Raw genomic sequence first — 21,758 nt, 5'->3', positions numbered from 1 at the left:
GAGAGGCTGTACAACTTTGACCCTGGGAAACGTAAACAGCAAGAACTACGGAACTATGGAGCACAGAAAAAAGTAGAAAAAAAAACAAAAACCGGGGAAAGACCGTAATAACTTTGCTTCATTCATGCACACAAGGTGATTCATGTTCGAAGGACTCGGCCTGCGCACTCTCTCTTTCGCTCGGCTCTCCCCATCTCTTTCGTCCCGTATCCCTGTCCTGCTCTCTTTCGAAAAGCTGACAACCCTGCTGAGCGCACATTTCCAAAGCAAAAGCCATGGCTTTTATCAGTTGGCTCGCTGACTTTGTCCTGTGAACTTCGTCGCGCTGAGAAGTCCTTCGAAATTTTCACATTTTCCCTTTTTTGGTGTGAGTGCTACGTATTTTGAGCGCCCGTGTGCGTGTGTATGTGTGTGTGTCTGTGTGAGGGCGCCAAGTTTTGTCGGTTAGACTTTAACCACCAGTAAACAACAACAAAACAGAGACATTCACCAAAAAAAAAAAGAAAAGAAAAGGGAAAGGACAAAGGACAAAGGACAATACAGCCTGCGGCCAGGGAAACCGCAATCAAAAATTGTAAACAAACTCTGGAAATTGAGAAAAATCAACAAAGGAAGACGACGCCGCCAAGTAGGCAACAATTCCGCTGCTAGCCAACATGGAAATGGACGTTAATCGCCCGACTGGCCGCCATGGCAGCCTAATGACCATTTCCGCCCGCTGCTCCAACAACAACGACAACAGCACAGGGGCAACAAGGACATTGGCAGGAAGTGAGCCCACTTCCGGCCCGTCGCCGCCCAGCGGCTGTTGCGGCATCTTGGGCCGCCTCCTTTGTGTCAGCCGCCACAAAGCCACGCAATCGGTGGCAGGCAGCGATCCCTTTTCCCAGTTGCAACTGCAACGCAAAGGAGCAGCAGCTGGTGCGGCAGCAACAACAGCTGCGACTTCCGGCCAACGAGGCCGTCGCACGCCGCAGGAAATCTACTTCGAGAGTCGCGGCAAGTCCTGCAAGAAGCTATTGAAATTCAATGGTAATTCCAACAAGGTGAGTGGCAGGACGGGGAATCTCAATAGGTTTTCTTGCTCAAATAAAAAATGGTGATTCTGCGAGATGCGCATCAAATCCCAGCTCGCAAATCACTTGCATTTAGTGGCTTCCATTGAGTTCAAGTGGAATAATCAAGTCTTATTCTAGTATTGATTTTGGAACTGCCCTAACTTATAGGTATTTAGATCCTTTGCAAAATAGCTAAAATCAGTACCTACCTTACATTGTTTTATAACTGAAAAAAAGAATAATGCCAAAGTTACTAAATAGGTTCTGAGTTCCGCATTTTTTATCATTTCGATTTTATTGATAATATACTTCATAATAGGTCTTATGAAATAAAGAAATAAATATATACTGAGTGCAAGTTATTAAAAGTATAAAGCTCTTACATGAAAATTATAGAACTTGAAACTAGTAAATAAAGTTAACCTAAACAAAGTACTTCAGATCCTTACGAACAAGTAGATAATTGATTTTAGGTTTGACCCAGTGCTGATGAAATATCTTTAGAAAGTGGCGCAGAAACGCTATTTCGTTGTATAATAAAACACCTTAAGAGAATCCCAATGCTTATCGCATAATGGAACAATTCCCTTTCGAGCACATTGCAAACAATCCTAAAAGTGCATAAATTTTACAGTCTCCTGGTTACATTGTCATCCATTGCGAGGCAAAGACCCCAAAGCCGAAGCGCTGGCGCCAAAGTGCCATGGGCCATGAGCCATGAGCCATGAGCCACGAGCCACTCAACCGTAAGGTAGCCAATACCCTGGGGTCCTTTCTTCCCCCTTTGTCCCTTCTCCCCCCAATTATTATGCACGTGTGTTTGTGTGTGGGCCTTTGTTATAAATTTTGGAAAATTTGTAGCCAAAGCTGTGGAGTGAAGTTCGCTCGATTGCTACCGGTTTGTTTGGTTTTGGCCTAGGTAACAGGGAAAAAGGGAGCTGGGAACTGGGTGCTTGGAAAACGGGGCCAAAACACACAGTTATGCGAGTGTGCTTATGCCACTTTGCATATAAATCATTTGGCATTGTGGCCAGAGCGCAATGCGCTTATGAAATATTTCGTTTGTTTAATGCGCCAAAGGACAACATTCCAATTCCGTTCCACTCTTTGCCCCGATCTCTCCAAATTCCCACTAATTAAAAACGTGCAAAAGAAAAGCCAATCAAACAGGTCGATGCACAACAATGGCTGTTTGTTTCTTCTATTCCAAAAACCCAGAAAAAGAGATGTTCAATTATGCCAGAGCACTGGACAAAAAAGGAGCTTTTCACTCTACAGAGTTGAGTCCAGATAAAAATAATATTAAAGTTTTGACTCTCTTGTATAATTTACAAAGAAAAACTTCCCTTAATACAATAAATATGTTTAATGATCATTATATTTTAATCAAAGATAGATAACATTATTCTTTACCTACTTATAGTATTGAAGATTTTTCTTGAAAATAAAATGAAACATTCTCTTTTGTTATTTAATTGTCCATCTTAAAAACAATACATTTGTTCAATGTAAAATGTTATATATGAAAAAAAGACAATCTCAATTATAAGTTTTAGTTCCAGATCATATTGTTTTGTAAAACAAATCAAAGTAGTTTAAATCAAGACAACTACAATCATTATTTTTACACATATGTAAACCAAACGATCAAATACATATATATATATATTTACAAATGATATATATCATGTATTGCATCCGTACCACAAAGAGAAAAAGCCTCGAGGCAAAGGACAATTAGTCCTGATTTTAAGAGGAACAACTTTCCTATTCCCGAAATTGAAGTTCCCCCATTTTTTTTTCTCTGCACGAGTGTGTGTGAGTCCGATGCACATTTCACACAAACACACACTCTGCAATCTGCTGGGCATCACGCACTGAAGCGCAAGCAACAGGATGAATTTGTTAAACAACACGAACACGAAGGATCTGCAGGAGCTCGAAGATTGGGCAGAATGGAATGGGTTGGGGTTACGGGTGCATGCGAGAGCGAGAAGTGAAAAATGAAAAACCCATTCGCCCTATCAAGTGACATCATCAATTTCAGTCTATTTTGCACACAGTCGACTTGTGGCCCTGGTCGTCCGGCTCCTGGTCCTTCTGCTCGTCCTCGCAGTGCAACAATGCCAAAGGACATTAACACCAATCCGTTGACAACGAGTCCAGGAGTCCATAGTTCAGAGGAACGATGGAGACATTCTGGGCTCCCACTCCCGTAAAATTGAATTCGAAAAGCTTCACTCGGTCATTGAATCAACCGCTTTGAGCAGCCGAGTACCAAAGCACCTAGCTCTGCTCCTTTGATGAGCAATCTGATTACCCCCTAGTTTCGCCCTCAAAGGGTAGTTTACACTTCGTCCCCGCCATCGATTTTATAATGAAGCAATAGCTTAGGTAAAACAAAAACTGTTTACTTGCGGGGGTGTGAGAGCGGACAGAATAAATTGTACTGGGTTGCAACCACCCAAAAAAACGGAAATCAACCCTCAGATGAATGTACTTGTATATATATTTTTACGGATAATGTTGCAAGTGAAATCTGTCGAGTGAAGTTTACCCTCTTAACCGAATGCAATAATGCTGTAAGATATATTTACATTAACAGCAGGGTTTGTTGGGGGAAGGTGTCTCGAAAGTCAGGGAATACCTGGGCATATACGAATTGATAATAAGTCGAAGAAGTTCAGTGTTAACCCAATAAGATACTTAAACAATATACCCCATTTACTTCATTATCAGAGCAACTACAATGGCCATTACAATATCCTTTATGTCTTTATCTTCACATTTAGTTTTAATCACCCATTTTTTATGCTCTATAATTAGTTTCACATGCACAAAGGCCAAAGCAATCAAGGACTGAGGAAACTCAAAGAGCAGAAAGAGTATTATGAAAAAATGGACGACCTCTTGAAGCAAGGCGGAAGTGACTAGCCACTGTCCCCGCCCCTCTTTCCAGCCCATTTCCCCACCCCCCCTACATGTCCTTGTAAGCTGCTGCCTGTCTGTGAGCATCGTTATGTCCTGGGTGTCTGTGTGTGTGTGTGTGTTTGTGTGTCTGCATACATATGCATAAAAGAGGAAGAAAATGCCATCAACATTGCAACGTTGTAATTGCCAACAGGCAATGAAGAGCCACAGCCAAAAGCAGCAGTTGGCGAAAGGGAGGAGGGGGGCGGGGAAAGCGCAGCAAACTGCCAACTGCCACATGTCCTGCCAGCTCAGCTCCAACTGAAAAAAAGGACCCTCCGCCTGGTCACTCACTGCTAACGAGGGTCTCTTGTAAAATGTTCAATTAAACCAAGATACAAAACGAGTATTGTACTTAAAAACCCCAGCCTAATCGTTGATTTGACTAACTTTTAAAATTATTCATATAACATAGTCATGATCTAAAAAGTCGAAACGGTTAAGATCTTATTCCTCTTTCTTTGGATAAGATCAAATCAAAATCTCTTAACTAAAAGCGTAAACTTACTAAAACTTATATGGCCAATTTGAATGGTCATTAATTCGCATTACTTTCTATATAAAGTTAAAAAATACATAAAATATTTATCGCAATTTTCACAACTTACCAACAGAAAAGTAACGAGACTTGAATTATTTTTTTGATAGTTCTAGTAAAAGTAGGTCTATAAAATTAGAATCTGCAAAAAGTATTTTGAAAGCAAAGTATATAATAAAGAGGTATAATATATCAGAATATTTATTACTTGTTTTCAAATGTGTATCAACCAATAAGGATAACCAACACACTACAGATTTAGGCCTATCAAAATGGGTATTTATTTAAAGGTAAATGAAAGCCTTTTTTATAAACATATATTTTACCAAACTGATACCAACTTAGGACTTAAACTTATAAAAAACTCTGTATATAACTACATGCCATAGCTTTCTAGATCATATGATATTTAACAAATTTTGGCTACTCCCTTTAAACTGGGTCGTGAATTTGTGAAACACTCCTTTCGCAGGATTTGTGCGTTGGGCCGACTGGTCTGTGCGACATTTTTAGCACACGGCTAATGTGTTTTGGCTGGCGCTGATGCTGCAGCAGTTCGCAGCTCTCAGTTTTTGAGCTGGACGCAGGACGTAGGACGAAGGACGCAGGACACTGGATTCAGGGACATCGGGATGGGGAGGGGTGAGGGGATAACGAGGGGCTTTGCGGTCCACTACAAACTGCACTGGCCGGACTGACTGATGAGCTGGCCGGCTGAGTGTCGCCTCTGGTTTTGCTGTTTGCTGATTTGGCCAGCCCCAAACTATTCATTATAATCAGGCCTGATTATGTCTGCCCAAAAGTTAAGCAGGCCAAGTCAATTTGCGAGTGTATTTATTTAACTGGCGGGCAAACGGGAAACGCCAGAAGCCGGAAAGTTGAATGTGCTGTGTGTGTATAAAATAAAAAGTCATAAAACTGAACCGTTAATCCAAGTAGTTGAAACACAGACCCTTTTTTCTTCGTTTTTTTTTTTTTTTGCTGCCCAGCAGATGAAGCGGTTTGGTGGCCTTTATTTGGCTGCCGGGAGTTTCCTTTCCCCTCCCATTTCCACTACCATTTCTTTTTTCATTGGCGATGACGATGACAAGGGTGCTTTGCCGCCTCACTGACTAAATAAAATTGGAATTTATTATCATGATTTGTAGCAAGAAGCGGCAGTAGCTCCTCCGCCCAGAGACAGCCGCAAAATGGAGGGCATGAAAAGCACAGCAGTGCCATTCCTCCTCATCAGATCCCAAACTCTCTGACTCATCGTCGAATCCCGAACGAACGCCTAACCGAAAGTCATAGACTTAGATAAGTAAGCGGGGCGCACTCTTAAATTTATATGCCCTGGCAAAGATTTAAATCGCTCGGGTCAAAGTTGAAGGCAACGCCTACTCCCACATACCCAAAGTGGGCGTGGCAGCTGCCGCAGAAGGCTTAACTGTGTGCAGTTTCTTGCTGGTTTATTAGGGTTTTCCCGCAAGCTGCTAAGGCGATTTGCTGCTATTCAAGCTGATGCAGCTGGCCACGGGCCGTATGCGCGATTTTGCTGACTGGTCCTCGGTATTCTCCTCTTTTGTGGTAAGTGGTGGGTTGTAGGTGGTAGTTGCTTAGTGGCAAGTGCCTCTGGCAGCTTAAAGCTATCAATGAGCAACTGAGTGGCAGGTTTTCTAATTGCGGTGACTGCAACATGGCCGGCAAAGATTTATGTGCCCTCAGCCGACTTTAAAGTGACTTGCTAACTTTTTGCTAAACATCTTATACAATTTATATTGTTAACATCTTAAAGTATTTGTACAAGCTAAGCTTCGAATAAATTTGTCACATTCCCTTGATAAAAAGTAATAGCTCAAGGCCACAAAAATTCCGAGACTGCAATATCATACTGCCAAATTAAAATCTTTCGTCAATTCCAAAGTATTTAAGCCTTGCTCTGCATTTGCAGTTGAATCTGGCCAAAAATACCTCCTGCCCTCCTGCCATCTTGGCCACTATTGTTAAGCTTACCTGCCTGGCATTTCTTGTTTAAACCACAGAGTGCTGTCATTTTGCAGTTGTAGCTACGAACTACAAGTGGAAATGGGAATGGAAAATTCGTAGGTACATATATTTGTGGATGTCAATGTTTTTTCTCTGGAATTTTTTCATCTCCATGCCGTGTATTCAAAGTGCTCCGAAGGAACGGGGGGATAAGCCAAAGTTGAAGTAGAAAATGCTGCGATGGAATGTGTAACTGCAGCCCACGCAATTTCATTTCACCTGTCAGCTCAATGTTGCAAAATAAAAATAAAAAAAACACAGGCTCCTGCAGACACCTACTTATTTTTGGATATATATAAACCAAAATGTTTCCTTTTTATTTTGGACCTGGAGAGAGGGGCTTGGGGGTAAAGTTTTGGAAGCTGGCTAAGCTGCCGACTCTCTGGTGTCTGTTCTGCTGTGACAAATTGCGTTAATGCCAAGTTAAGCTGCCGGCAAGAGGGGGGCAGTGGGGGGCAGTCAGGGGTTAAGAGGTTACTCGACCTTTTCCACTTTTTGCCCTCCATTTCCCTGTGTTTTTCCCCTGCGACTCAGCTGCTGCCTGGCGGCTTGATGCAGTTAATTATTGTTGCATCCATTTAGCCCATCTGTCTGGCCCTGAAAAGTATGCTTTAGCTTTGGCCCGAGCCCAGCTTAAATTAAGGCAGGCTTGCACCTTGTTGGCGCCCAAAACCTGATTTTTTTCTGGAATTTATTTCTTGGAAAGTATGGTAGGTATGGGAATAAAATTTTAGCCAGTTGTAGGGTACAGTTTATTGAAGCTACACAATTTTTTTGAGTGCGATCCAAGCGAAGGGGGAGGGGGAGTACCCAACAATGGCGGCATGTCCGCGAAATACTCGTCCTCATGGCGGATTTTTTGGAATTTTAAGAAATAATCTGAAACGCAAAAAACGAATATATTCTTAATCTGTACACTTGTTCGCATGGCTTGAACTAGGATTATTGAAAAAACATGAAAAATGCAAAAATTATGAGCTTTTGAAAAAAAAAATCGGGTTTTTCCTCATTTTTTCGTCACTTATTATTTTTTTAAATAAACAATTTTTAATATTTTCAAAAGATCCTAGTCTATTCCATGCACATACTTCTGAGGAACATGTATAAAAAATTTCATGACGATTGCTCAATTTTTGCGGCTTGTACGACTTCCGCCAACTCGGAAAACATGGTTTCGAGAAAAACGCGTTTGAAAATTTGCACTATAATGGCAACGCGCTTGACACCGGTCCACCAAACGCTCGATAACTTTCGTAATTCAAGAGATTTCGACTTCAAATTTTAGGAGAGTAAAATTGAAACATGTATGTATCCGAAACTGCAAAAAAAAAAAATTTATTTTTTTGACCTCACAAGGTGCAAGCCTGCCTTAAATGCGAAATTAAAAGATAAGTTAAGGCCTGGTTCAAGGGAATTTAAAGGAATTCGAGCCACTATCATTTCCCTGCGGCGTTATTTGCCACATTTCCCCACTTGGCACACAACCGCCGCTTGATTAGCCCCGGAAAAAAACAATTTCATGTGCCATGTGCCACATCTGCTGTCAACAATATTCTGGCACTGGCTAGCAGAACATATTGAGCCACCTACAAGAGCAACAACAACAAAAACCAGAGGAGTATTAAAAAGACATTTGAGCCAAAAATTAAATGAATTTCTCCTTTGGCAAGGACCAACATCAAGAAAGCTCCACACACAATTTCCCTGCGCATCAATTTAATTCAATTTATTATCTCCGCTCGTGTGTGTGTGTGTGAGGGCTAATTCAATGAAGTAGACAACGAAATAAGTTAAAATTTCATGCCCTCCAGAGAGTATCGGCTTTAAAATGCCTTGTACAGCATCGGCAAAATGGAGTCGATGGGTTAAGGGCTGCCAGAAGCAGGCTGCTTTGGTGAATTTTGACAGCAGACAGCCGGAGTCACTTGCAGAAGCATCAGGACCCCTACTTGTACAAAGCCCCTCCCCCTTTCCCCCTCCCCATCGCAACCGAAGTCCTTCAAAGCACGCGAAAGGCTCGCGTAGGACGCGCGATATTTGATGGATGGCATGGCATCGCATCGGTGATATGCTAACGTGCTGGCAGCCAAACAGAATGTGAATGCCAGCCAAGGACACCGGGACACCAGGAGACCGGGACACCCAGTGGTTGGGCCACAGGACGAGGCCTGGCTTTGATGTCGAGCACTCACATCACGGCACCTCGTATCGCACAATGGGACAACTGGGTCGCATACTAGTACAATGGGAGCGAGCATTTAGGCTGGCGGCAAACAATGATAGGGGCTTTCAAGTTTGTGATTGAAAATTGTTTGCACTTTCCCCGAGTTGCGAGGAGAACCTTTTCTATTCAACTCTTCCGCGAAACAATTTGGATAAACAAAATTCCAAGAAAATATGTCTTTGACATATTCCAAAGGTATCAGTCTTATTTACTTTGTTGCTTTTTTAATTACATCATATATTTACTTAAAAAAATGTTGATACGCAGAAAAATTCTTTCAATCATTGGTATAAAAAAATGAATAATTCTATTGAATATCCATTAATTTCAACAAAATTTTAATAATTGCCAAATAAATAATTAATTGATTATTTTTATTAGCATTACCAATATTTATTATTAACTTACATTAACTAACTTCCACCATATATTTTCTGTCGTTATAAAACCGACCATAATATAGCCATTAAATAAGATATTAAATTCTTTATTTACTTTAAACATAAAAAGGCCATATACATTTTAAGTTTAAATTGCGCATTTGATATACTTTGGCCATTCCCAAAGCTGAAATTCTAGCCGTGTAATGGGTTAATGCCTGGAGCTTGAAAGACAATATCTTGGTCTTTAAAGCAGCCTCGAATAAAATTCTATTTTATGTCAGCCATGCCCAGGAAATGAAACACAAAAGGCTAGAGGAGGGTAAGGTTACCCAGTTTTTATGTGCCGCCATATAAATTCGGTTTGCCTTGCGACTCCATGGATCCGAGTACTTGAGGCTCCGCATTACGTTTATGGCTGCCTAAATTAAACACAAGAAGCCAGCCAAAGATGCCGAAGTGGCAACGGCAATGGCCCAAAGGGAGCCGAGAAGGGAATCTGTGGAAAAGGACCCGAGAGCAGGGGAAATTGCTACAAGTTGCTTTATTTTATGCGCATATTTGCGCATATTACTCATACGCCCGGCTGGCATACATCTTCATTTAAAGCAAACGTCTTTAGTCCCAAGGAGCAGCTCCTCCCCCTCCTCCCCTCATCGCAGCAGGCCCAAGTCGTTTACTTTTATTTTATTAAATTTTCATTTCATTTCGTCTGTTAGACATCGCCATACATTACACGCTCAACATGTTGCATGCCCCGGCTGAAATTCCGAAATTCGTGAACATTTCCCGCCCTCTTTAAGATGATGCGAATGCGAATGAAGATGGGGATGGGGAATTCTCAACAGGCCCTGTCGCTCATTAAAAATAACTGAAAGAAGCATTTCCTCGCTGATTCGTTGATTGCCAATGAAAAGCGCAGATGTGGGAGATTTATAAGCTCAAAGGGCGGGGATGGGGCTTTACGTTTCCTCGACCTGATTTATGTGCCTCTGTATGAATGGCAAAGTGAATAAACTGGGCTCACCGTTTTGTATCCATATACAGAAGGATATCGGAAATAGGGCTCAAAGCAGCTTGCGATTCCCCGTGGGTAAGGTCGTGACCCGACCTCCCCATTGAATACCCCACAAATGGGTTATTGATGAGCTATTCTGTTCGGGGACTCGGCACAGTGGCAAAGTTTTGAGCCCAGTCTGTGAATTGAAGCGTGACCGAGACCTCTGGCCCTAATGAGACACAAACATCTGCGTTGTATTCGGATTCGTGTTCGGGACACAGTACTTTAAGCTGCCACCTCTGACTCGCATTACGCGTGCTAAACTCCCCGGCAAACTTGTCGCAACTCCTAAGCCGGAGTATCAGGACCAGGACACGTCTTGTCAGCCGGATTCGATGCCATTTTTGGTCTCTGCACTTGCATAACTTTGCAGTGCTCCAATTGCCTGGCAGCTGCGAAAGCGGCAGCTCAAATTTCATTAGCGCTCAACTTTAAAATTGTGGCACATGCGTGCCTGTCGCTCTTATCCTTCCTGAGGACATTCCCATCTCCTGCTCCTCCTCCTTGTGCCCCTCCAACTCCTCGTTGTCTCTGCTGATGTCGCACTTGTCACATAAATGTGCTTAATCTTTTACACCGGCGAACCCCATCCAAGAGGAGCTGACAGTGTGTGCTTCGCTGGAAACTGAAGTGAAATCTGGCTGCCTGGAGATTCAGCAACTTTTGTAATGCCAAAATGCTGTAAAATGTATGAAAATTAAATTTAATGGGTTTTTCGCTGACTGAAGATATAGAACTGATTTCGATGACAAAGTTTTCGGGTTCTCTTACAATTAAAGATAATTTCTTCTTCATGAAATTCCATTTTATCAGCCGCTTTAAGGGAAATTATTTTACTTTTGTAATAATTTATAACAACTAGTTGGAAAGTAGTTCAAAAATATATATATTTTATTCACTTAATTTAAAGGGTTATATATTTAAAAACGTTCTGGAGAGTTTTTTAAAGTTTTCATTTAATATTCGGCGCACTACTATTTATAGTAACAAATTCATAATCGTTAAAGATAGCTAAAAAACAATTTTTCTTTTCACTTTATGAAAGTTTTAACTAATCTCTGTTGCTTCAAATAAAAATAATCATTAAAAAGCCTGCTTAACATTAAATAAAAATGTTTTTAAGTTTTCAATTCAACTTTAAAAAGTTGTTATTGTGTCCTAACTGATATTCAAATCCATTAAAAATAATTTTAGAAAATGCCAACATATTTCTCCCGCAGTAATCCCCTAATAAACGACTTACTTTACATGGATGAACTAAAAGCAATATCTATATTTCCGCTTGCATTAACCCTGCAACTCTGTCTGTAATGCCAATATATCCTCCTCCGCTTCCTTCCACAAAGTTTGCCGGCATTTATCGCCCATGGTGCACTGACGACTGGAGGATTGCGAGTGGATTCCCATTTCCCATTTCCCACTTGCCATTTACCATTTCCATGCCCCTCGAGCTGCGCGTGTAGCCGGGACTTGTCTAACATATCAAATTTGTAGCTACGCATATCCTTGTGCGACTCAACATGTCAACTAGCGCCGAGGACGAAACTTTTAGCAGCCACTGCCTCGTGTAGTTTGGCAAAGAACTTTAATTTGTGCATTACTTGCGACGCCGCAAGGACTCGCGAGGAGGAACTTTGTCATATATAAGTTTACACCAAGTTGCGGCTGCGAGTAGGTGGCAGCTTCAACTTCTCCTCTTAAAGTTGCTCGTAATACAACTCATTAAATTTAGAAAATACTAGCGGCAAAAGTTTCGCTGTGGGCCCATCCGTTGACATCTACATTTACCCAGCAGCCAGCCATAAACTTGGCCAAGATGGGGGCCAAGATGGAGGGCCAAGACATCCAGGCCTGGCCAAGACAGGCCGCCAGCGGCGATTCCTAACCCGGAAATTTAAGTTCTCCCTTTGCAGTTTAATTGCAACGGATGTTGGCGTGTAAATTATTTTGTCTGGCTGCCGCAACGCCGGCCTCATTTTCTGTGCTAATGAGCAAGTTATTAAAAGTTTTACCAGCCCATCCTCATCCTCATCCACATCCACTCACCTCATCCCGGCCAGGATCGCTCCTGAATAGCATGACTCCAGACCAAAACCCAGGACAAAAGGCTGCGGATAGTGAAGCGCGTGAGGCGAATAATGAAATACAAACAGAAAATAACTGATACAATTGGCACTGGCAATTGAAAACAAAGCCGCTGCCGAAGCCAAAGCCAAAGCCGTACAGCCAACAGATAAGTTTTACAATCAGCCAAAAACTCATTTACGCTCTCGGAAAGCAAAGAAATGAATCGAAGGAAAACTTCAATTTCCCCCAAACTCAATGGAATGCTTTTCCGTACACGTAAGAATGGCGTAAAGAACTCGAGGGGAAGTTTGCTCAAAGCGAACTCTTCGGCGGATGAAACAAAAGCCTCAGCTTAAAGGGAAGGAAAGGAAAATCTCTAATATAAATGACCCACCTGGTGGGTCTCGGTAAATAATTACGTGACTCCTTTTGTACCTATTTATTTAAAGTTAGAATTTAACAAGCTCTAATTAAAAAGGACTTCGTTTCAAAAAACTACTATTTGATACTCTCACTTTAAAACTTAAATTTCTCTGATCAAAAATGAGGTAACATTAAAGAATGAAGTTAGAAAGTAAAACGGTGGAAATACGTTGAAAATTTTAAATTTACTGTTGTAAATTTTTAGGTGAATTTATAAAATAAGTTTAAAAGCGGTTAGTTCATTAAAGTGGCATAAGTTACAAATATTTTCCCATTATATTTTTTCATTTTTTCTACAAAATATATAATTTGTATCTCATAGGAAAACACAATTACCAAATTAAAAACTTGTTCGCTATAATTGACACTTTTTAATCTTAAAAAATGAGCCACAAACTGCTGAATACCTGTAATCTCCCCGAAAGCCTTCTTTCATCCTTCCCAGGCTCCAGCCTTCCTCGCCAGAAGTGTTCATAAAAATCTTCGAGAGGTCCTTTGAGTGGAGTTGCGTGCATGGAAGGATGAGTGGGTGGCTGGATGAGTGGGTGGGTGGATGAGTAGATGGGTGGACGGGTGGATGGCCAGGATGACTAAGATGGGTGATGGGTTGGGGGCGCCTCAAGTGCTTAGACAATCGTGTTGAAGCTTTGATTTTCGAGCTTATGCTGGATTTGGAGGCACAAGATCTGCAGTATGCCTATGAGGGCGGGTAATTAAGTTGAAGTGCCCGGAGATACATATACACCCACAAATACAGAGACCATTTGCCTAAGTAATGCCTGAGTCGATGACAGACAGTCGGAGGGTCGGACGAACCCACTGACTGACTGACTGACTGACTGGTAAAAGTGTTGAAATGTCTGCGGCAGCACTTAATTAATTAATGTCGAGCGAAGCGAACGGACGAGCCAAATGAGAAAAGTTTCCCTGCTCAGGGATTGGGTTTTGGGGTTGGGTTCTGAGGGTTCCAAGGGTTCCAAGGGTGCCGAGTCCCTAGTCTCCAGCTCCAACTCTCGAATCGCAGGGAAACTTGGCAGCTATTTGTTAAGTTGCAGCCGTTCAATATTTGTCACTGAACTCATTAAGCAAATTAATAGACAAAGTTGCCAATTGCTGACAATGGTGGTTGCCCTCAGCGCGTTCGGGTATTGCCATTTTGCCATTTTGCCATTTGGCATTTTATTTACCGAACCGGAGCTGAGAAGCCACGTTGGAATATAGGGTCGACGTGGACTTGTGGTGGCAATAAAATGGCACGCAATAAAAAACCCAAAGTCAACAAACAATTCCACGGATGCTGCCAAGGCAGTTGAAGTCGCAGTCTCTCCAACGCAGAAATCGATTATGGACGCCTCAAGGAGGAGCGATTCCCAGCGAATCGACGACCCAGTCTTGGCCACGTTTTCGATTTTGCCATTCGGCATTCGCCACCTGATGCCCCTTTTGGTTGGGTTTTCATCCACCCACCACACACCATTCACCACCCACTGCCCCCCACCACCCCGCATCGCATTTATCTACGCTCCTCTGCGAAATTGCCAACGTTGCAGCTCAAAAGCGGAAGTGATTTTCCAGCGCGTACGTGTCTGCCCTCTTTTTCGCCCCTCGAGTGTGTGCGTGACTAGATGTGGGTGTTAGTTTGGGGAAAACAGTTACTTTGAAATATAGATATTTTGATATGTATTACGAAAACAAATTATAAATAAATCACTATATTAACCATGTACATGTTAAGCTAGTTTTAGATAGTTTTTACAAACTGACAGCCGACAGAATTTTGATTATTCATTAGACAATTTTAGTTTTTAAATCTAGGTAAAGGAGTTATGTAATTATGAACTTCTTCAGAATTATAGTTATATTAGCTGTAAAAGTAATAAATTATTTAAAAAGTAAAATTGAATTTTAAGCCAAAAGCAACTAAAAAGCAAAAGCAACAAATTTCAGAAAACAAAATTGTACCTAATTTTGCTTTATAAGCTTATACTTTTTTCTTTAGTTTGTAAGTTTTTAAATCCACATTCTCTGCATCAGCAATTATTATTTAGCGACTGCGATTATACTAATAAAGTAATTTATATATTTTTAAGGAATTTCCTTAATTTTAAGCCGGACCTATTATTTCTAACTATTTTCTGCTCATTTTAAATTAGTCTGTCAAGCTTTCAAACATTATTTTACACACAAATGGGAAGTATTAAGAAAGATTTAACAGAAAGATTTAAGAAGATCACTTAATACTTGGCCAACAGTGATTTCTGGTGCACCACCACTGGCGAGTCCTTGCTGCATAAACCCCACAACCAATATGTGTGCTCAGCTTGAAAGGGGGAGTAGAAGGGGGCGGGGGGGGCGCGGATGGCAGTGAAGGATTTTATGACCCTTGATAGTGGCAAGCGATTTGTTGCGTGCATTGGTGGCTGCCGTTGCATTTTCAATTTTGCAGCGCGCGCTTTTGGCATCTTTGAATAATGCAATGGCAATCGGGGTCGGAAGAGCGGTGAAACGGTGGAGCCATCGCAACCCATCAGTATCTCTACCTGTCGTCGCAAAGCTTATTTTGGCAGCTTATTAGCCAGTCGTTCCCACAATTTCGGGTTGCTTCTATTTTCCGTGCTTTTATAATTTCCAAACACGAGAGGGCAATTCAAGCCAAGCCAATCGCGTCATGTGGGGACAGTTGACAAATATGCAGCACGTGCTGTGGTTCACCAGAAGGCAATTTGTGGATGCGGATTGATGTGTCATCTATGCAGTCAGACAGTAGCTCGGTTTTTCCAGAGAAAATTTCATTTTCAGTATCAAATTACTCGCATTAGCGAGAAAAATATGCTTTTAATTAGGAAAAACAAATGTTAAACAGAAGAGAGGTAATGAATTTTAGAAATTACTATTTAAAGCTGGGACTCTTTAAAGTAATTTTGGGTAAAGGGAATTTAAAGCCAGGAAACATTCACAAAAATATTAGATTGAATTCCTACGAGCTTAAAGAACAGCGTTTAAGTCCACCATTATTATCATTGTAAATCATTTTCAAACCGTTTTCAACCATTTATAAGTTAAATACCTGCTCATGACCATCAGGTATTCGCCGGTAGCACTTTCACACAACCATAGCCTTGCGAAAATCGTTCAATACTCATTAATGTTAAGGGGGATTTCCATTTCCAGCTTAATGTGCCGTGGCCGGGCTTTTCACTTCCATTCAAACACCCAATCGCTTCGGCCATTCTCATTGTTTTCGGTCAGCCAGAGTTGAGCGTAAATAAAACGTAAATGGATGCATTTTTAAGTGCCCCTGCGATGCATTAATTTTAAACAACTTACCTGGCAGCCGAGAGTCCGAGTTTCGCATCGAGGCATATGCGAATTTTTATTTTAAAGTCAAAGTGGAGAACAAAGGCGAGGAGGTTGGGAAACGGCGAAAAATGGGAAAAACTGGGAAAAACTGGGGAACCCCCGGGGTGAGTTTCCTTGTGGCTGCAGCTGCATCCACTTCAATTTCAAAAGCATCAGCTCCTGGTTCCCGGTTATATTCCATGGTCCTGTGGTGGCCATTGCCCGCCGGCCTTTCCCCTTTTGGCCAACTCGTTTCACCCACTTTGGCTTTGGATTTTTTATTCGCCCCATTTCAATTTTGTTGAAGTTTTCTTTGGAGTTTGCCAGCGTGATTTTGCCTTGGCCGTAGAGGAGCCTTTAAGCCAAGTTCAATGTTTGATTAGCCCGCTCCCTGTATCTCTCTATCTCTGTTCTTTTCCATCCTGTTTGCTGGGCGCTTATTAAGCATACGCCCCGTTGTGCGCAAATATTTGAAATGTCTGGCATTTAGCGACTGTGAAATGTATTAATTATAAAAGAGCCGCGTGCATTGACCGCAAAGACCGCATATAAAATCGGTAAATGAAATTGATGCCAAGCGGAAGACTGGCATTTGGGCATTTGGGCAATGATAAACTAACTGACTAATTTCATTTATGGCTACTGTTGGCCAAATGCGGTTGCAGTGCCAGTGGCAAAAATTTCAGTTCGATATGGAAATGAGAAATGAAAATGAAAATGATAAAGCAAAATCAATCAAATTAACAGAAGAGATTGCTTAATGACAGCAAGTGCATAAGATACAAGTGAATTACTGAAAACAGAAAATTTACTGTTTACATTTTATGGTCGCCTGTTGCCAGGTTCTGCTGTGCTGAAAAATATGCCGCTATAAAAACGTCAAATGCAATTTCATGTTAATTTTATGCCAATTTAATTTGACCAAATTAAGCGTGAGTGTGTTTAACAATAATTGCCCACTTAATGATAAACACTCGCACTGGACTTGATTAAGGTGCAGTTCCATGAAAACCGAATCGGATTCCAAATCCTGGCTAAACAATCTGCACGATTTTAATTACGATTTTCAATTAAAGAGCGACACAGAAAACCAATTTGCTATTGGCATTCGATGTCCTGAAAGGCCCACACTGAGAAAAAATATTATGTAGAAGTCTTTTTTGAAATTGACAGAATAGTAAGAAATCTGCCGTTTCTTGTTATTTTATTTAATTCTCTTTAACGTAGAAAAATTGTTATAATATTGAAGTACGTTTTTTGATCCTGATCTTAGCAAGAATATTATATTTTCAAAGAGTTATATTTCTTAATATAGAGATCTATCTCAGTTTATAAAAGACTTCAATTTTTTTTTTAACATTCTATTTCCAATAAGAAAATAATTCAATTTAGGGAGGTTTAAGCCAATATATTTCATTATTTCTTTCTTAAAGTACTTTGTAAAATATAAAGAAATATATCTTACAAAATACTAGATACCTAGATAAGATCAAACATTTTGAATTGTTTGCATTTGAACCCCGTTTTTTCAACAGTGCACTCACCTCTGGTCTCATCTTTTCTGCCACCTTTCAGATATTGCTGTATCCCGAAGAGGGTTGGGCGCGGACGGCCTCGTCCAGTTACTGGACCATCACGCCCTGCTTTTGGCAGCCCAATCGCTGCCGCATCGTGGAGTGCTCCGGAACCCAGCGGCGCGCGACGAAGGCACGGATGTTGCCGCTGGAGCAGCAGGGCTCCCTCCTGATTGCCGGCCACTTTCGCCGGACAGCGGCCACGGGTGCGGCATCGCCGGCGGGGGAGGGGGAGCGGGCACCGGATCGGTGGCTGCCACGCCCACACCTGCAACACCTGCAACTGGAAATGGCGGGGCAGCCGCCATCCGGACGGGGGCAATGGGCTGCGACAAGTCACAGCCCGCGTGGAACGACGAGTTCAAGCTCTATCTGACGTCCAACATATCGATGGAGGACTACAACATGGGCTACTGCCTCACCGGATTCGTGGAGCGCCGCTGCCAGGTGACCAACACCTTCCAGATGACCCACTTCGCGGTCATCAAGCGCCAGTGGCCACCGTCGCCGTCCAATTTGGGCAACTCCTAAGGCCCCCGAGTCCCACTTTTGTGATTGTGATCCGATCTTTTGTTTCGAATTGGAAACGAAATGAAATTATATAAAGGATTGTAGCTGTTTTTATTTTCAGACACTTAGAGGGAATTTAAATGGCTTTATAAGCCAACTTGCAGAAATTTTGTTTTATTTTAAAGCTTACAATATATTGAAATACTTTTTCCAAACAAATGTAAAAGTGTTATTTAATGACTACATTTTTATATTTATTCAAACTTAAACTGACTTTTATGACTATTTCATTTATGTAAAATCTATTTTTATGAAAACATGAATTTTTGAAATGCTAAGTTTTTTCTTTTACTAAATAAATTTCACTCAATAAAATGTGTGAGAATAAATTTCTATGACAAAGTTTGAAAATGAAGACAGCTACAGATCTAAAAGATCCCATTTAAGTTGCTAGTATTTAAGTAGAGCCAAATGTTTGTTGTGCAATCTTGAACAGAAATCAAAATAAATTTCGAAAAATCTATAGAAAATGTAAAAATAAATTGCAGGGGCCTCAGAAACCGACAGCCACTAGATTATAAAGCTTAGGAAACTAAAGACACAAAGGATCTTTAAGGGCGAACTGCATTTGCTCTAATTTTACGAAATTCCCTGCATGTTTAGTGCGTAAATTGTAATTTTAGCTAAATATGCAAGAGAAATCCAAAAAAATACAAAAACTAGGAAACCAAAACAAAAACTTTACGTGTGCTTTCAGTGTTGTGTAATATGAAAAACGGAAACAAACCGGAAAAAATAAGCGAAAAAACCAAATACTAGTAACTGTTAAATGCTAAATGAAACTAAACCGCTTTGCCAACTCTCACACACACAAGCAAACAAAAACACACACCAACACACATACAGGCACCCACTCACACACACTCGCACACTTAAGCTTGGGCAGCTACTTAATGCTTCAAAAAAGTGCAACAAATTGAAACTTGTGCTTGTCGAAGCATGTGATTGTGAGTGCTCCACTATAAGCTGCTATAGTATATTTACGAGCCTGTGTGCGTATTCGAGTAATGGTGTGTGTGTGTGTGTGTGTGTGCTGGTACTCTTTTCTACTACATACAAATATGTACTTTAACGGCCATGTTTGCGAAACCTATTGCCTTTAAGCTTTAAAATATAAGCTCAACTGAACGCAGGCAAACAAGTCAACAGCTTCGAGCGATGGCCATTGGCACTAAACAGCAGCTTAATAACAACTGAACATTAAAGTTAATTATTTAACGAGCTTCTTACAGAAAATAGGCATGTTTTTGGTTTTAAAATTGAATGCTTACATACAAAAGAGTGTTTTCGTAAATCTTTTTAGTTGAATTTAAGCCAAATAACACAATTTGAGGCAGGTTGCATGGTCACACTGCGCCTAAAATGTTTTTCTTTGTGGCTTGGTCACACTGCATAGTAAATAGCCAACTTATTATTTTTTATTTATAGTTTTCTTTTAATTAAAAAAAAACTGCTGATCAGTGTCAGTAGCCATTTAGCCTAATCCAAAACGAAATTTGCCAATCTACGCTAATCTAAGGAACTAAGCCACTAAATGTCTCTATCTCTCTCTCACCAATTCACCCACTGACCCACTCATGCTACGGCTCTATCCCTCTCATTCACTCACTTTGAGCATGATACGCAACGTATATCAACAATTCGTCCAATAATTGGAGACTTTCGGCGCCACAAATTGCCAAGTGTCAAATTGGCAAGGCCAGAGCTCCAATTGCCAAAAACCCTAAGTGTTAAAAAACAATGAAACCAAAACGTAAAGAAAACCAAAGCTAAGTCAAAACTCAATGTAGCCTAAGTGATAGTTTAAAAATCAATATTTACAATTTAGAATATGAATCTATATATATATATATATATATATGTAAAACTATATATTTGTGTGTAGGCTGAACATTTTTTCGTATATTTCGGTGTATTTATATAACTGTATTGCGATTACATATACAATAACATTTTTGCTGTAGTTCGCATAGCTCGCTTTTAGGCGCTTTTACACGCAAGCGAATAAGGCCGAATCTCGAATCTCTTATTTGCTTCAGACAGATCTCCCCTGCCAACTTTACTCCTAAACTAATTGATATTTAAGTATCAGGTACCTGCCAGAATCAACAACAACAACAACCAAATAAACAAGAAAAATATGAATATGCATAAATATTTATTGAGCAATTATGTCTGTGCAAATATTTGTGTCCATTTTAATTAGAAGGAAAAATATTTAAAAAAAAAACACGAAACAAAAGCGAATTATTTTTTAGAAAACTCTGATAAATCGGAATATCCTACCCACATACACACACGCAAATCGATGTCGTCTCCCCGGATTGTATAAATGTTTATTAGTGTCAGATTCTTGCTCTCTGTGTGTAGCAAATTTTTCTGCGCCTATGCTTAAAAAAAACAAACAACAGACACGAATTCAGCTTCAAGCTGGATGTCCAACACTTAAAAACAAATCGAACAAAAACACGCATGAGCTTTTTTGTAGTTCTATTTAAACATTTTTAAATAGCAAATACAAGTCAACAAGAAAATCCCGTAATGCGTGAGCATTGGGAATTAATTAACATTAAGCTTCTATCAAATTAAGCGATGTAAACCAGCATAATTAGTCTAAAACAGAGATAAGATTAATTGGTAGAAAAAATGGCAAGTAAAAACACAAATCAAATCAGATGGAAATGCAAATGAAAATATAAATCGAAATCAAATACGTTGATGTTAATGCAACTGCATAAATCAAAAGAGAATAAAACGTCAGCAAATGCAATTTAAGCCGGCAGTGGAAATCAGTAATGAAAATAAATACCCCAGAGGTTGGTAGAATGCAATTGAAAATGAGAAATCAAAACATTGAAAATAAAGAAAGAAAGCAGATAATAGTTGTTTTCCTGGGAATGTAATGGGAATAATTTAAAATAAATTTTAGATGGTAATTGTGGTAAGTGCTATAGCTTAATGTTATCCATTCTAATCAATTGTTAAATTTTCATAAATTGATAAATTAATTTAACTATTCGGTTTCATTAAAAAAATAGATCATGGCCGATTTTAACTCTTTCAAAAAATTTGAACTATAAGAAACCAGTTCAGAAGCATTAGAACACATGTTTAAATTTTGTAATTTTATAAATCATTATTAGCTTCATATTCGATTTGCATTAAAACCTTAAACTTTACCATCAATAATTGTTGCTTGAAATTAGAGAAAACTTAAAAAGGATTGTTAGATATCTTGTTAAGCTGTTCAAAACAGGTAATAATTCGGCTGTAAGTTCCAGTTATATGCAGTTTGATTAATACCCTATGAAAGCATGTTGAAACATTTGATTCATCTGGAAAGTGGATAGAACAGATAGTCTAAAAAATAAAACCCCATTTCGTATGTTACAAATTTTTCCTGTGCACATTCATGCATATTCAATCATTTAACTCGTCACCCAGCAATCTTTTGGGCCCGTTGGCAATTTTACGGGGAATCAAAGCGAGATCTAACCCCTGAAGTGCGCCAAGCCATTAACTTTTAT

General features: G+C 40.2%; 1 protein-coding gene across 1 annotated transcript; it reads left to right on the top strand.

Moving 5' to 3' along the window:
• Positions 1 to 302: 302 nt before the first annotated feature.
• On the top strand, positions 303 to 20,407 carry LOC108041372. The gene is given in 3 exon segments (XM_017119287.2): positions 303 to 1,046; positions 17,663 to 17,879; positions 17,882 to 20,407. Coding segments are annotated over 3 exon segments (918 nt in total). The 5' UTR covers positions 303 to 656; the 3' UTR covers positions 18,193 to 20,407.
• The last annotated feature ends 1,351 nt before the right edge of the window (positions 20,408 to 21,758 follow it).

Source organism: Drosophila rhopaloa, unplaced genomic scaffold, assembly GCF_018152115.1.
Source record: "Drosophila rhopaloa isolate 14029-0021.01 unplaced genomic scaffold, ASM1815211v1 contig_115, whole genome shotgun sequence".
Taxonomy (NCBI): Eukaryota; Metazoa; Arthropoda; class Insecta; order Diptera; family Drosophilidae; genus Drosophila; species Drosophila rhopaloa.
Note: the sequence above shows the minus strand (reverse complement) of the source record. Positions and strands in the feature narration are given on the sequence as shown.